This window comes from Panulirus ornatus, chromosome 57, assembly GCF_036320965.1.
Source record: "Panulirus ornatus isolate Po-2019 chromosome 57, ASM3632096v1, whole genome shotgun sequence".
Taxonomy (NCBI): domain Eukaryota; kingdom Metazoa; phylum Arthropoda; class Malacostraca; order Decapoda; family Palinuridae; genus Panulirus; species Panulirus ornatus.
In genome coordinates, this window is record NC_092280.1 from 21,708,348 (window position 1) to 21,726,366 (window position 18,019).

Here is an 18,019-nt window from a genome sequence, read left to right on the forward strand (position 1 = left end):
GGATTGTCAATGTTTTGAGTATGATTTGATATGTAATTTCCATGTTTACATCACAGTTTGAGTTTTAGGTATTTTTTGGCTATGGCCCTAACATCCTATTCACTTAAAAGCTAATGTCATAATATAGCACTCCAACTGACTTGCCTCCTTGGCCCTCCCACCCCCAGCAGACTGTATGTCTGCTTCTCTCTCTCTCTCTCTCCAAGTTCCTAGCATTCATCTTCCTTAACATCCTATCCATAAACAGATGAAACAGACATGGTGACATCACACACCCCTGCTGCAGACTCACCTTCACTTAGACACTGACTATCTTCTCACCCACGAGTACACATGCCTTATTCTCTTGAGAAAAACTTGCTGCTTCTGATAGCTTTCTTCCCACACCATATATTTGTAGCACCTTCATCAAAGCATCTCCATCAACCCTCCCATTAGCTTTCTCCAGATCCATGAATTACACACACACACACACACACACACACACACACACACACACACACACATGCACACGCACATGGAAGAGGACTGGCCTTTTAGTAAGAGACAGCCTAAAATTTAAGTAAATACTGGAAGCATGTCCATTCAAGCTACATAATAAGAAGGGTAACTGTAGGAAAGAAGTGCTGTTGGTGTTGATGGTATCTAATCTTCCAAAGAATTTTAACAAACAAGAACATATATAGCATGATGACAATGGGGGAATACTCAGGATGGTACATGAGGCAGGTAGGTAGTAGTTGGTAGGCAGCTAATGACCAGAGAGGCATATTACCAGTACTACCCTGGGCATTGGGAAGGTTAGTGACATCTGCTTACTGAGCCAGCACTTTAGAGGTGGTCAAGTTGCACTCCTTTGACCCAGGTAGCAGTCTTTTCTTTCTGCCTCACTATCATGGGACTACTGGCATTCTGTCCACAAACAAAAAACAGTCTCCCTTTGTCATATGTAATGCTTGATAACATTTAACTTGCACAACTCATTCTTCGTAACTAAATTTTCCTTTGGTAAGCACTTGCGCTGACCTTGCCTTTTGGCAAAATGGTAGGAGCATTAGATTGTAGTAGTAGGGAGGAACATTTAGATAGGAGCAATAAGATGAAACATTCGGTAGGAGCATTAGATAGAAGTATGTAGTTATTAGGAACCTCCATAAACACTGCACAGGACTTGCCCCATGCTAGTGGCCTGTTAAGGGTGAGGCACTAAACGCTGAGAAGCGGTAATGGAGTTTTCAGTTATGGAGACTCATTTGCCTTGGACACCCCTTTTAGGGAGTTCCATTTGGAATAGGCATCAGATAGATAGATAGATAGATGATGTATTTCTTGTAAAGCTGAACAGTTTAACCTACAAGGATAAACATTACTTCTTTAAGCTACTGTACCAGTTATGGGGTCAGTATGTTGGGTCCATTTCCACAGTATGTTTGTTGTCACCTCTTTTAGTGTGACATGATCAGAATCAGGCAAAAGATTGATATATAGAGACTCTATGAGATATCTGTGAGGAGATTTCATCTTAAAATATTTAGGGTTTCCATTTTTGTAAAGCAGTATTTGGCACTCTTATTGATTTACATATTCAGCATTGTTTTCTTCAAGAAATATTTGTGAACATGCAGGTAACCATATGTCTTGTCATTAAAGAAATTTCACAAAAGTTGATGGATATTCTGTAGTTATGCTGAGTATCCAGATGTGACTATACCCTTTCAGGGAAGTATAATGTTTATGAACCTAAGGCAGCTATCATCACTTATGGGTTGAACGTTTGCCTCCTTTGTCAAGAAGGAGGCTAATTGTTAAAAGATTATTCTTATTTATATAATGTACACATGTTGTTAGACATTAAAGTATGTCATTAGCTTTACATTGCATTTAATATGATATTAGGAGTTTTCACAGGGATCATTGGCTTACTGATATATACTAACAAGTCTTTTGGACATGTGGTTATTTATCTAGCATTTTAGCAGTTATAAAAGTATTGTGAATTCTTTTCATGCTTTTTTTTCATTGACTTGTTTACACTTGCTTTGTACCATTTGAATGGATATGCAGAGTTTAGAATTATCCTATCATACTAAATTTTACATATTTAGATGATTACTTTTTCTCAGAATTTGTACATATTGTGCGGAGTGAGAAAAATAAACAGTACCCTGAGAAAATTAATTATACATTATATCAAGTCCAATTTTTAGTCGTGGGAGGTTACTTGTATTGATTTGAACCAGTGTCACATCTCTTTTTAGACGATGGATCCAGCTCAGACAATAGTGATTGTAAAGAAGCTGAAGAATCTCAAGATGCTAAAGAAGATGAGGTTGAAGAAGAGAAGAAGAAATCCAGAAAGGAGGATGAAGTTATTATATATTCAAAAGAAGAGACCAAATATTATCGTCGAAATTTAGCAGGTGAGCAGTACACATTATGGTTTTTGCATTCATTGAGTTCAGTCGGTAAAAGCTGTTTTTCTTTGTCAGAATGGCTGTGAGTAGTGGAGGTAGCTGGGTATCGGCTCACTTTTCTGGTATTGCAGATAGACTAATGGAGGTACAACAACCAGTTCTAATAAAGTTTTTGCTGTCCCCACTCATACTCTGATGCTGGATAATTCCTGAACATAATTCTCCTCCTCCATACACACATTACTGTACATGCACTCTTTGGTTGATAGACTCCTAAGACTGTTTATTTGTACCATACACTCTTTATGATCTTTCTCCTGTCTTCTCTGTCTACATGATCCAGAAATTATGATGCTCTGTTCCTTGTATCATGGATGCTAGGAATCATTAGATTGCTTACTGCCATGGCTTAAAGTGAGTTGGGGAACTCTGAGCAGGTTTTTTGGTTGTTCATTAAGGCTTACCTTTTAACTCAATCCACTTCGCCAGAGCTTTCACTCTTGAAAGTAAGTTTGCAGAGGAATATTATATAGCTACCATTCTACTAATCTTTTACATCTTAAGAGACCCAGTCATACTTTACATATTTTTTTATTTCCATTCTAGATTTGTTTCCTCTCTATAGGAGTAAGTCTCATTTGTGAAATACATCTTCTAGTGGCTTTCTTAATGAACCTTAGATTTCCAAACTTTGTTGCCATGTGTTGCCTCACCTTCTGCTCTTCTAACTTTGTCATAATCTTCGAGTATTCCTCCTACCACAAAGCTTCACTGTTCCCTCACTTATGTGCTGTTGCCCTATATATAGAGAACTTCAGTACATTCTACAGTTTTTTTTTTTTTTTTACATTGAATAGGGAAAACATTCTTCATTCATGGCCATCTTGGGTGAAAAGAAAGTAGAATGAGAATCCCCCAGGTGATTGTTGATCTGACACTTAGCCTCATAACTCTTAAATATGTATGTTTGCATGAGCTGGGCATCTTTTCCATACTTTTTTTTTTTTTTTTTTTTTTTTTTTTTATACTTTGTCGCTGTCTCCCGCGTTTGCGAGGTAGCGCAAGGAAACAGACGAAAGAAATGGCCCAACCCCCCCCCCCCCCCATACACATGTACATACACACGTCCACACACGCAAATATACATACCTACACAGCTTTCCATGGTTTACCCCAGACGCTTCACATGCCTTGATTCACTCCACTGACAGCACGTCAACCCCTGTATACCACATCGCTCCAATTCACTCTATTCCTTGCCCTCCTTACACCCTCCTGCATGTTCAGGCCCCGATCACACAAAATCTTTTTCACTCCATCTTTCCACCTCCAATTTGGTCTCCCTCTTCTCCCTTTTCCATACTATATGTATAATTAAATTTCATGCTCCTCAAGTTTGCCCATCAAGCCTGTACTGCTGCAGAGATGGCACAGCATGAGCATTTCTTTGCACAGCCATGCCAATAACATTGCATTCTTGTGAATTTTATAGGAAGGAAATTTAGCAGTTTTTAGCTTGATTATGTTGGATTACTTAAGAATTATTGATAAGTTCATGGATCATGGGGAGAGAAATTTTATAAACAATGACTCCTCCATCATTCAAAATTGACCAATATGAAGCAAAAAAAGGTGTTTCTAGCACATTTATAGTGCCTGATTAACCTGAACAAGACTGCATGTGATACCCTCCCCTCCCCTTTAGTTCTGATGAGGAAATATGTGATTAATTTAAGAATAAGCCATAGGAAATATTTTACATGAATGTACAAAGTCTAATAACTGAAAATGCTACAATCAAAAGTAGATTTATTAATGAATATCTATGAGTTTCTAACATCTTTCTTTCATTTCTTTTGTACTTTTTCACCTTTTCCCACATCAGCAATGTAACAGCAGGAACAGACACAGAAAGCTTCGTTCGCTCACATCTATTTCTCCAGCTTTCTTGCATAATGCACCAAAACCACAGCCTCCTGTTCACTGCCAGGCCCCACAGACTTAACATGGTCTTTTTCATCCACTTCATATTCCCTGGTCCAGTCCATTGACAGCATGTTACCCTTTGTATATCACATTGCTCCATATCCCCACCTGAATTTTCAGGTTTTGAGCACTCATAACCTTCTTCACTCCATCCTCCATTTCCAGTTTGGTCTCAGTTTCGTCTCCTTTTAGTAAATTTTGCTGAAACATGGATGAATAAAAGAACATGCACTGAAGCAGATTTGTGATATGTGGCCTTTAGAGCTAAACAGATAATGAAACTAAGAAATGTGAAGTGTTTAAAAGAAAAATGTAAAATGGTAACAATTAGAAAATGGGATGCTGAGAGTAGCCTTCATCTGCAGGGATGCTTTAAGTGCACTGACTGGCCAGTTCTGTGAGATGAAGCAAATCTTAATACAAACTTTTATTTTCATTTTTGTTTTGATATGATAGTGCCTAGTAAAGAAAAAACTGTCTATCCCAACAACAAGCCTTGGGTAAACAAAGAACTGAAAAATACACTCAATGAAATATGTAGACTCATACAAAATGGAGATCATGCTCACTTAAAATAATGCAAAAACAATTAAATGAGAAAATATTGAATTCAAAAAGAGCTTATAAGGAAAAGGTTGAGGAGTTATTTAGAACTCATCATGTAAAAGATGTGTGGAAAGTATTGAAAACAATATGGGGTTATGATAAAGAACTGAACTTGCCTGAGTAGAAAACACTGATACATATGTGAATGATATAGATTGATTTTTTGCAAGATTTGTAAGAAATTATTTTAGTTGAGTGTTACTTATTCAATAAAGAAATGATGAATCAGGATATTGTACAGACATGTATTGCAGTCCTGAAGTGTATTATACCTGGAAAGGCCATGGAGGGACCAGACAGTGTGCCAGCCAAGGCACTAAAGTTTTGTGCTGAACAACTGGCACTCATACTTCAGCGACTATTTCAGGACCCACTAGTTCAAGGGGTAGTGCCTGACATATGGATACTGTCAGAAATAAAGCCAGTTGCCAAGATCTGATTTCCCAAAGTGTTCAGCAATTTTAGGCCTGTTGTTTTAATGTCAGATATTATGAAATGTCTTGACATAATGATAAACCATATGTGTAATGGCGTAAAAAATTTCAGAGATCCAATGCAGTTTGCATTTTGTAAAAGTAGGAGTGTGCTGGATGTAAGTTTGACTTTTATGAATGAGATTAGCAAACATTTAGACAGACATGACTCACAAGCAAGAATGTCATACATCGATTTTAGCTCTGCCTTTAATACAATTTAGCCATATCTTTTGTGGCTGGATTGAATAAATTATTACGGATGGATATAAACTGTAACTTACTGAAATGGCTCCTCAGCTTTTTAACACAGTGGTCACAGTATACTAGTATAGATAACGCTAAGTCCAACATAATTTTACCATTACAGGTGCACTCTAGGGATGCTTTATGTCCCCCACTTTGTTCAGTTTGTTAGCTGATAACTGTAGAAGTGTCTTTAGCAACTGCACTATTTCAAAATATGCTGATGTTACGGTAATCATAGGAAAACTTTAAATAATAATTGTGATGATTATTTCGCACAGGTTAGTTGCTTTGTTGAGTGGTGTTAAATTATCTGCACTTGAATGTAAAGAAAACTAAAGAGATGATAGATTTTAGGACAAAAAACATGTACCAAACTTAATTACAATTGAAGATGAAAATGTAGAAAGAGTGAGTCAGTACAAATATCTAAGCTTTATGATAGAGGACCAGTTAAAAGGTGGTGCAAATACTGATATAGTGTATAAGAAATGTAATCAAAGATCCCAATTTGTACATATTTTATATAGTCTACATATAGACTATGCAATGATTAATCTTTTTTTCAGGTCAGCTACAGAAACAATTTTATGTTTTTCAATTAATGCCTGGTATGGCTAGCTAAACAGTAAAGATCAAAACAAACTCGAGGAAATTGTTAGGAAAGTGAGGAAATTGGGTGCAAACACTAAAACATTAGATATGCTGTATCAAGAATGTGAAATAAGCAGGTGAAGATCATTCAAGGTGCAACCCACCCTCTACACCAGTATTATATATTTTAAGGTCAGGAAGAAGACTGTCTCTGCCTATACAGCATACTGATAGATTCAGGAAATGGTACCAAAATGCGTTCTATTGTTGAACCATCTAAAGATGCTATAACTCCTCTGTAATATAACTTCTGAGTGCAATTGATGATTCTTGGTGTGATATTTTATGTAGTACTTTTATGTGATATTTAATTATTTTTATTTTATCATTCTGAGATTTTTAACCTTGAATTGAGCTTCTTGCCTTAAAATTTCATTTTGTATCATGTATGCAATTTGACAATAAAGACATCTTTTCTTATATTTTAGAAACTTAATTGGCAGTGATCAGGTCATGCCAGGTGGGCAGATTTGAAGCTTTTTACCTTACCTTGTGACTTAGCTTTGTCAAATCTGGTAACCCTTTGAAGACCCCCTCTTTCAGCTCTGTTCATCATCATTAGGTCCAGTGACCAGACTTGTGTAGAATATGAGCAGCTTACTAGATATTTCCTTTTCCATATACTTGGAAGCTATTCTAAGATTTAGTTGCACACAGATTGTCTCCTTAACCTTTCTGATGTAGGGCCTTGGAGAGAGGTTAGAACCATTGTTGACTTCCATGTTATCACAGTGAATTGTGACCCTTATTTCCTGCTAGATGAAAATCATGCTGATGCTATCTTTGTCCCACCCTCATTACTTGACATTTTCTGGAGTTGAATATCTTGAACCATGTATCAGACCAACTTTGAGGTCTATTTAGGTTTCTTTTTTAGTTGGTGCAGTTATCGCTTTTCACTCCCCTCATGACCTTTGCATCATCTGCGAACATATTCAGATAGGAGTACTGTATACAAATGTGTGCAAATTAATGAGTTCAATCTTCTAGTGGGACATAGAGCAGTACAAGTACCTCTTAGTTTCTTTATGGATGTGATGTTCATGTTGTAGGCTTAAACATCTTTCTTTGCAGGGAAAATGTTTAGTGCTTGGTTTTTAACTGTATGCTCTTTTTTTTCTACAGCACTTCAGAAACGTCTTAGTGAGTCAGTGATGCGTTGCACATCATGCACTGAACAAGTTAATCATCAGATAAGGGGCTTGGTATTTACTCATCCTGTACTTGGAGTCTTTCTTTGCAAGGTAAGCAATCTAATATGAAGGAATATTTTTTTCATACTTAATCGCTGTTTCCAGCAGATCAGCAATGTAGCACCAAGAACAGTCGAAGAAAGGTTTCATTCCCTCGTATCCATTCTCTAGCAGTCATGTGTAATGCACCAAACCCATAGCTCCCTGTCCACAAACAGGTCCCACAGACTTTTCCAAGGTTTACTGAATGGTTGGTAGGCAGTCAATGACCAGGAAGGTATATTACCATTACTACCCGCCTGGGTATTGAAGGGTTAGTGACATCTGCTTTGTGAGCCAGCACTTTAGTGGTTGTTTAGTTGTAGCTATCTTTTCTTTCTGCCTCACTAACATGTGGATTACTGGCATGCTGTCCACAAACATACAATCTCCTTTTCATATGTAGCACTTGACAACACTCAACTTGTGCAGCTCATTCTTTGTAACTCTTTTGGCAGAGTGTTAGGAGCAATAGATAAAAGTATTAGATTGGAATATTTTGGTAGGAGCATTAGGTGGAAACATTAGGAAGTAGTATGTCGGAGCATTAAAAAGAAGTAAACATTAGGTAGGAGCATCTACAAACACTGTGCTAGAATTGCCCTCTGCTAGTGGCCTGTTAAGGATGAGGCATTAAAGGCTAAGAAGCAGCACTGGAGTTCTTTAGTTAAGGAAAATCTGTTGCTATGGCCACCCTTTCGATGGAGTTCCAGTTGGAACAGGTGTCGGAGATGTAGATACTCAAACCGCTTCAAATACTCTGGTTCAGTTCATTGACAGCACGTTAACCCATGTATACCACATTTTTTCGATTTACTCTATCCCATGCATGCCTTTCACCCTTCTGCATGTTCAGGCCTAAATCACTCAAAAACTTTTTCACTCCATCTTTCCATCTTCAATGTGGGCTCCCCCTTTTGCTTATTCCCTCTTTTTTTAACCTTTCAGCACTCATTCTTTCCATATGTCCAAACCATTTCAGCACATCCTGTTCAGCTCTCTCAACCACATTCTTTTTTATTACAACACATCTTTCTCACCCTTTTTATTACTTAATCAAACCACCTCACACCACATTTTGTTCTCAAACATTTTCATTTCCAGCACATCCACCCTTGTCTGCACATCCTCATCAACAGTCCATGCCTTGCATCCATATAATATCATTGGGAGCACTGGACCTTCAGAAATACCCATTTTTGCCTTTCTAGACATTGAACTCTTTTTTTCACATATTCTTCAGTGCTTCCATAACTTTTGCCTCTTTGCCCACCTTGTGACTCTATTTTGCTTCCATAGTTCCATTCAATGCCATATTCTCTCCCAGTTATCTGTAATACTTCACTTACTCCAGTTTGTCCTGCATTCAAACTCGCCCAGACTAAGTTGCTCCTCAACCCTGTTAAAGCTAATAACCTTGCTTTTATTCACATTTACTCTCAGTGCATTCATAGGCTGCCCAGGGTTGAGCGCATAGGTTCGAATCATGATTGGGGCAGCAGGTCCACAGTCAACCCAGTTGTTCATTCACCCCTAGGAGTTGGTTGACCCCATTATACCACATCGTTCCATTTCAATCTATTCCTTGCACGCCTCACCCTCCTGTATGCTCAGGCCCTGATCACTCAGAATCTTTATCTTTCCATCCTTTCTCCTCCAATATGGTCTCCCGGTTTTCCTTGTTCCCTCCACTTCTGACATATATATCCTCTTTGTCATTCTTTCTTCACTCATTCTCTCCATATGTTCAAACCACTTCAACACACCCCCTTCTGCTCTCTCAACCACACACTTTTTATTTCCACACATCTCTCTTACCCTTTCATTACTTACACAAATCACCTCACACCACATATTGTCCTCACAGCATTTCATTTCCAACACATCCACCCTCCTCTGGCCCCGATCACTCAAAATCTTTTTCACACCTTCCTTCCTTCTCCAGTTTGGTCTCCCACTTTTCCTTGTTCCCTCCACCTCTGACACATATATCCTCTTTTTCATTCTTTCCTCACTCATTCTCTCCATATATATATCCAAACCACTTCAACACACCCTCTTTTGCTCTCTCAACCACACACTTGTTATTTCCACGCATCTCTCTTACCCTTTCATTACTTACACAATTAAATCACCTCACACCACATATTGTCCTCAGACATTTAATTTCCAACACATCCACCCTCCTCTGTACGACCTCACAGCCACATGAAATTGTTGGAACTACTATTCCTTCATACATACCCATTTTTGCTCCCAGAGAAAACGTTCTCTCCTTCCGCACATTCTTCATTGCCCCTAGAACCTTCACCCCCTCCCCCCATCCTGTGACTCACTTCTTCTTCCATGGTTCCATTAGCTGCTAGGTCCTCTCCCAGATGTTTAAAACACTTCACTTCCTTCAGTTTTTCTCTAATCAAACTTACATCCTGATTAACTTGTCCCTCAACCCTACTGAACTTGATAACCTTGCCCTTATTCACATTTACTCTCAACTTTCTCCCTTCACACACTTTTCCAAACTCTGTCGCCAACCTCTGCAGTTTTTCTCTCGAATCAGCCACCAGAGCTGTATCCTTGGCGAACAACAACTGACTCACTTTCCAGGCCCTCTCATCCCCAACAGACTGCATACTTGCCCCTCTCTCCAGAACTCTAGCGCTTACCTCCCTAACTACCCATCCATAAACAAATTAAACAACTGTGGGGGCATTACACACTTCTGCCGCAGATCGATCTTCCCTGGGAACAAATCACTCTCCTCTCTTCCTACTTGTACACATGCCTTACATCCTTGATAAAAACTTTTCACTGCTTCTAGCAGCTTACCTCCCCCACCAGATACTCTTCAAGATCTTCCGCTAAGCATCTCTGTCAACCCTATCATGTGCCTTCTCCAGATCCATAAATGCTACATTTAAATCCATCTGTTTTTTTCGTATTTCTCACACTCATTCTTCAAAGCAAACACCTGATCCTTAACATCTACCACTTCTAAAACTATACTGCTCCTCCCCAGTCTGAGACTTTGTACATACCTTCACCCTCTCAATCAATACCCTCCTTTACAATACCCGAGGAATACTCAACAAACTTATGCCTCTGTAGTTTAAACTCGCCTTTATCCCCTTTGCTTCTTAACCACTGATCTCTCCCTGGCCATGCTGTGGTAACATACCAACACTGATTAACCCATGTCACCTACTTTGAGAGAGTGAATAAGAATTATTATATCATTTTCCGACATCAGGAATAAGATAGGCATGGTAAGTTGAGAGGCTAGAGCTCAAGTTTATCCTTAGTTTTGTCTTTATAACAAAAAGTGAAGAGATGCTTGTTGTTGATGATGGGATGCATGAGATATTTATGTTCATTCTACATAATGACTTTCCTACAAAAATTTCCTTCAAGCTTATTAATCCTGCAAGATATTTTTTTCCACCTGTTTTCCATCTGTCATGCACTGGAGGGAGTGAAGAGTGGGGAGAGAGCCTTTGCTTTGTAATCCTTTTCTTTTACTGCCTTCAAAGTCACCCCCCAGACCACCATCTTAAGTCTTTGTGGTCATTGTATCTATGTAACTCCAATAATGCAGCCTTACCAAAAGTGACTTCTCACTCATGGTTCCTCGTGTCAGCTGAGTCTGATAACACCAAAGAATTTACCCATTTCATGTAACACTTGAATATTTTAAAACCTTAGTGAAATATGATGAAATGATTATTTTTGAAATGGTATAGTGTACTGTGAACTTGGCATGAAATATATCAACAGAGATGCCGGAAGTACTATGGCAAAGGCACATTTTGCAAGGATGAAGAAGGTTATGATGAATATTGCCGTCTGTGTGCAGAAGGTGGGGATCTCTTATGTTGTGAACAAGAAAATTGCTTCAATGGCTTTTGTAAGGTAAGTATATGTTGTTTGAATTGTATTTTTTTTTTTTCATATGCAGTACAGAATTGATATACATGTTTTTTCATATGCCTGGTTGCCTTCCTAAACATAGCAAGGAAGTGCGAGGAATATCTTAACACTGGACTCATAAGTACTCATCTAGTTTGTGGATCTTACCTTTGATGTACCAAAACCTGAGTCTGTCATCCACAACCAAGTCTCAAGTTGTTTAATGGGTTACTCTAACTGTTTCATGTTCTCTGGATCAGCCCTTGCTTCAAATCATTCTCTTCAGTACATTTTTCTTACCTTTCATAATGTTCAGGTCCTGATAAAACCTCCTTTACAATGACTTTCCATCCCATCTTCACTCCCTTCAGCTTCCAACACATTAATCCTCTTTGTCACAGTCTCTTGCTTCATGCTCTTTTTGATGCCATATCATTTCTACCCACCCTAGCTGATTCTCTCAGTCAGACAACGTTCACTCCCACATATCTCTTACAGTGTTATTTCTCACATGATTGACCTGCTGTGTAACACATGTTGTCCTGAGGCTTTTTTTTTTCTTGTACACCCATCCTCTTTCTGTCTTTTACATTCAGGATCCAAGACAGGTCCATACTCTGTGTGAGTAGGTGTTATGTATTATATTACATTAATGAGGAAAATATACGGTGTGTTTGTTGAGTGTTTACAGGTTTGCAACACTAGGCTCCTTAGGGTTCCTTTACATCTAACACATTATTTTATATGTCACACCCCAGACAGTTTGTGCATTTTAACTGTGTTATGTAGTACCATTGATAAATAGAGATTTTCTCATTTTTTTGTACTTGATCACATTTTAGGCATTAGTGAGGTAGTGCTAGGAACAGACAAAGAAAGGCTGCATTCACTCACATTCATTTGCTAGCTATTATGTGCAATGCACCAAAATGACAACCCCATATACACAACCAGGTCCACAGACCTTTCCATGGTTCCCATGGCCATTTCATATACCCTGATTCATCCCATTGATAGCACATTGGCCTCTGTATACAACATCATTCCACTTCACTCTAAGCCTTCTGTAGAGGAGCAGATACATGTGTAAGATTGGATGGAGAATTGAGTAAGAGTTTCAGTATACATGTGGTTGTGAGGCAGGAGGTGGTGAGGTATGGTGGCTAGTGACAAGCCAGTTTGCAGATGATACTATGTTACTTGCTGGAGTTTGTAAGTGTTTTATGTGTGAGCATAGGTGATTGAAGGTAAGTGTGAGTAAAAGAAATGTTTGAAATGAAGCATAATGAAAGTATAGATTTTGCAAAACCATGTAGATTGAGTGAGGAAAGTGTACTACACTGTGTTATAGATGTAGGGGGAGAAAGGCTGGAAGAGGTGAGAGAATTTATAAGTATTTAGGAACTGTCTTGGGTAAGTTTGGTGATATGGAAGGAGAGATAAGGGTGAGAGCAGTATAGGGTAGAGGAGTGAATCTTTAGGTCCCTTAATAGAATAATGAAAGGCAAAGAGGTAAATGTGGAAGTAAAGAAATGATTAAAGGACAGCATAGACCTCTCAACTCTGACCTATGTAGCTAAAACATGGACATAGGATGATTCTCATAGGCCAAGATTCCAGGATCTGAAACAGAGTTATTTGAGAGGAGAATGTAGGATGACTAGATGGAATGAAGAAAGAAAAGAGGAGGTGTATGAGAGATTTTGTATGGTGGGGAATGCATAGGGAATGAATTGTGGAGTGGTTAGAGTGGGTGAAATGTAATACTTTGATGTGGTTTAGGCACATAGAAAGAATGCAGGACAGGAAGTTTACAAGGAAAGTGTTTGATAGTATGACTAAAGGGGTGGGTGTGATAGGAAGACCTCCTGTGATATGGAGAACTTAAGTGGAAGGATGCTGAAGGGAGAGGAATATTGGAGGAATGTGTGGAATATTGTATGTGAGGGAGGCGCCACCTCTTTGATTGGAGTACCCGGAAGGAATGGGCTCTGGAGATATAGGTAGATAGTTTGATTATTGAAAAGCTATAATAGGATGGGAATTGGAAATTTTTGTAATTTATATATATCAATACTTGGTAATTTTTTAATAGGTTTATTAAAGATTAATATTTTAGAGGTGTGTGAAGCGGACGTTGGGTCGCTCTGAACTTAAGAAAGTGGAATCAACAGAAAATTGGGCTTGTTATGTGTGCGATCCCTCTCCCATGACAGAGTTACGAGCCCTTCATCGTGCTATCCTTGACAACCTAGACTCCTCTGAGAAACTGGATGATAGTATGACCAGGTAATTTACAATTTGTTTCTTATACTTGAGGCTGTGTAATTAAGTTACCCGTATTTACAGGTATTTATTGCATTCAAAATGCATTAATTGTGAGTTTTAGTATGATTAAAATGCATATTTGTTTTTATTGGCAATCACAGAGTGTGTACTTATGGTTTGATAGTTTGATAATCTGCCCTCCTCCCTCCTTTCTCATGCCACAAGCATCTTTTGTGCAAGCCATCACTGCTTCCCTAAATACATCCCTTTCCTCCCCTGCTCCCCTTACGTCATTTGCTCTCACCTTTTTCCATTCTGCACTCGAAGTACCAGGAGAGATTGAGTGCAGAATGGAAAAAGGTGAGAGCAAATGATGTAAGGGGAGTAGAGGAGGTATGGGATGTATTTAGGAAAGCAGTGATGGCTTGTGCCAAAGATGCTTGTGGCATGAGAAAGATGGGAGGAGGGCAGATTAGAAAGGATAGTGAGTGGTGGGATGAAGAAGTAAGATTGTTAGTGAAAGAGAAGAGAGAGGCATTTGGATGATTTTTCGCTGGGAAATAATGCAAATGACTGGGAGATGTATAAAAGAAAGAGGCAAGAGGTCAAGAGAAAGGTGCAAGAGGTGAAATAGAGGGCAAATGAGAGTTGGGATGAGATAGTATCTTTGGATTTTAGGGAAATGAAAAGATGTTTTGGAAGGAGGTGAATAAAGTGCATAAGACAAGAGAACAAATGGGAACATCGGTGAAGGGACAAATGGGGAGGTAATAACAAGTAGTAGTGAAGTGAGAGGGAGATAGTGAGTATTTTGAAGGTTTGTTGAATTTGAATGATGATAGAGTGGCAGATATAGGGTGTTTTGGTCAAGGGGGTGTGCGAAGTGAGAGGATCAGGGAGAATGATTTGGTAAACAGAGAAGAGGTAGTGAAAGCTTTGTGAAAGATGAAAGCTGGTAAGGCAGCGGGTTTGGATGGTATTGCAGTGGAATTTGTTATAAAAGGGGGTGACTGTGTTGTTGATTGGTTAGTAAGGGTATTCACTGTATGTACGGTTCATGGTGAAGTGCCTGAGGATTGGCAGAATGCAAGCATAGTACCATCGTACAAAGGCAAAGGGGATAAAGGTGAGTGTTCAAATTACAGAGGTATAAGTTTGTTGAGTATTCCTGGGGAATTATATGGGAGGGTATTGATTGAGAGGGTAAAGGCATATACAGAACATCAGACTGGGGAAGAGCTGTGTGGTTTCAGAAGTGGTAAAGGATGTGTGGATCAGGTGTTTGCTTTGAAGAATGTATGTGAGAAATACTTAGAAAAACAGATGGATTTGTATATAGCATTTATGGATCTGGAGAAGGCATATGATAAGAGTTGATAGAGATGCTTTGTGGAAGGTATTAAGAGTGTATGGTTTGGGAGGTAAGTTGCTAAATCAGTGAAAAGTTTTTACCAAGGATGTAAGGCATGTGTACGAGTAGGAAGAGAGGAAAGTGATTGGTTCCCAGTGAATGTAGGTTTGCGGCATGGGTGTGTGATGTCTCCATGGTTGTTTAATTTGTTTATGGATGGGGTTGTTAGGGAGATGAATGCAAAAGTTTTGGAGAGAGGGGCAAATATACAGCTGTTGTGGATGAGAGGGCTTGGGAAATGAGTCAGCTGTTTGCTGATGATACAGCACTGGTGGCTTATTCGGTTAGTTGTTGTTCGCTGGTGGCTGATTCGGGTGAGAAACTGCAGAAGCTGGTAACTGAGTTTGGTAAAGTGTGTGAAAGAAGAAAGCTGAGAGAGAGTAAATGTAAATAAGAGCAAGTTTATTAGGTTCAGTAGGGTGGAAGGACACATTAATTGGGAGGTAAGTTTGAGTTAAGGAAAACTGGAGGAAGTGAAGTGTTTTAGATATCTGGGAGTGGACTTAGCAGCGGATGGAACCATGGAAGCAGAAGTGACTCACAGGGTGGGGGAGGGGGCGAAGGTTCTTGGAGTGTTGAAAAATGTGTGGAAGGCGAGAACGTTATTTAGGAGAGCAAAAATGGGTATGTTTGAATGAATAGTCGTTCCAGCAATGTTGTATGGTTGCGAGGCGTGGGCTATAGATAGTGTTGTGCGGAGGAGGGTGGATGTGTTGGAAATGAAATGTTTGAGGATAATATGTGGTGTGATGTGGTTTGATTGAGTAAGCAATGAAAGGGTAAGAGAGATGTTTGGTAATAAAAAGAGTGTGGTTGAAAGAGCAGAAGAGGGTGTATTGAAATGGTTTGGTCACATGGAGAGAATGAGTGAGGAAAGATTGACCAAGAGAATATATGTGTCGGAGGTGGAGGGAACGAGGAGAAGTGGGAGACCAAATTGGAGGTGGAAAGATGGAGTGAAAAAGATTTTGAGTGATCGGGGCCTGAACATGCAGGAGGGTGAAAGGCGGGCAAGGAATAGAGTGAATTGGATCGATGTTGTATACCAGGGTTGACGTGCTGTCAGTGGATTGAATCAGGGCAAGTGATGCGTCTGGGGTAAACCATGGAAAGTTGTGTGGGGCCTGGATGTGGAAAGGGAGCTGTCGTTTCGGGCATTATTGCATGACAGCTAGAGACTGAGTGTGAACGAATGGGGCCTTTGTTTGTCTTTTCCTAGCGCTACCTCGCACACATGAGGGGGGAGGGGGATGGTATTCCATGTGTGGCGAGGTGGCGATGGGAATGAATAAAGGCAGACAGTGTGAATTGTGTGCATGGGTATATATGTATGTGTCTGTGTGTGTATATATATGTGTACATTGAGATGTATAGGTATGTATATTTGCATGTGTGGAAGTGTATGTATATACATGTGTATGGGGGTGGGTTGGGCCATTTCTTTTGTCTGTTTCCTTGCACTTCCTAGCAAACGTGGAAGACAGCGACAAAGCAAAATAGATAAATAATAAATATATATGTATATGTGTGGGTCAGGCTATTCTTTCATCTGTTTCCTTACGCTACCTCACTTATGCAGGAAACGGCGATTAAGTATGATAATAGAAATAATGATATATATATATATTCATATTTATTGATTATACATAATCTCTGTTTCCCAAGTCAGCGAGGTAGTGCCAGGAAACAGACGAAGAATGGCCCATCCACTCATATATGCATATGTATATACATATGCATTATTACATGACAGTGAGAGACTGAGTGTGAACAAATGTGGCCATTGTTGTCTTTTCCTAGCATTACCTCGCGCACATGCGGGGGAAGGGGATTGTTATTTCATGTGTGGCGGGGTGGCGATGGGAATGAATAAAGGCAGACTATGAATTATGTACATGTGTATATATGTATATGTCTGTGTGTGTATATATATGTATGCGTTGAGATGTATAGGTATGTATATTTGCGTGTGTGGATGAGTATGTATATGCATGTGTATGTGGGTGGGTTGGGCCATTCTTTCATCTGTTTCCTCGCGCTACCTCGCTAATGCGGGAGACAGCGACAAAGTAAAATAAATAAATAAATAAATGAATATACATGAATGCCCATATACACACATACATACATATACATATGAACATATTCATACACACATACAGACATATACATGTTCCTATGAGTCCACGGGGAAAATGAAGCACGAAAAGTTCCCAAGTGCACTTTCATGTAATAATCACATCATCAGGGGGGACACAAGAGAGAAATATAACAGTCAGTTGATATACATCGAAGAGACGAAGCTAGGACGCCATTTGGTAAACATGTTTACCAGATGGCGTCCTAGCTTCGTCTCTTCGATGTATATCAACTGACTGTTATATTTCTCTCTTGTGTCTCCCCTGATGATGTGATTATTACACGAAAGTGCACTTGGGAACTTTTCGTGTTTCATTTTCCCCTCGGACTCATAGGAATATCTTGATCACGCACAAAATTGTGATCCTTTCCAACATATACATGTATACACATGTGCATATTCATACTTGCTTGCCTTTATCTATTCCTGGCACTACCCCGCCCCACAGGAAACAGCATCGCTACACCCACTTCAATGAGCTAGTACCAGAAAAACAAAAAAAAAAAGGCCACTCGTTGACTCTCAGTCTCTAGCTGTCTTGTGTAATGCACCTAAGCCACAGCTCCCTATCCACGTGCAGGGCCCACAGACCTTTCCATGGTTTACCCCAGATGTTTCAAATGCCCTGGATCAGTCCATTGACAGCATATTGACCCCAGTATACCACATGGATATGGGACTGT

General features: G+C 39.4%; 1 protein-coding gene across 1 annotated transcript in view; it reads left to right on the top strand.

Annotated features, from left to right (window-relative positions):
• Window positions 1-18,019, top strand: part of LOC139766253 (uncharacterized) — a 181,574-nt gene that overhangs the window by 27,951 nt on the left and 135,604 nt on the right. Inside the window, exons 6-9 of the mRNA XM_071694642.1 lie at window positions 2,259-2,420; window positions 7,505-7,623; window positions 11,386-11,520; window positions 13,637-13,806. Of these exons, the coding sequence (XP_071550743.1) occupies window positions 2,259-2,420; window positions 7,505-7,623; window positions 11,386-11,520; window positions 13,637-13,806 (586 nt within the window). The remainder of the gene's footprint in view (window positions 1-2,258; window positions 2,421-7,504; window positions 7,624-11,385; window positions 11,521-13,636; window positions 13,807-18,019) is intronic.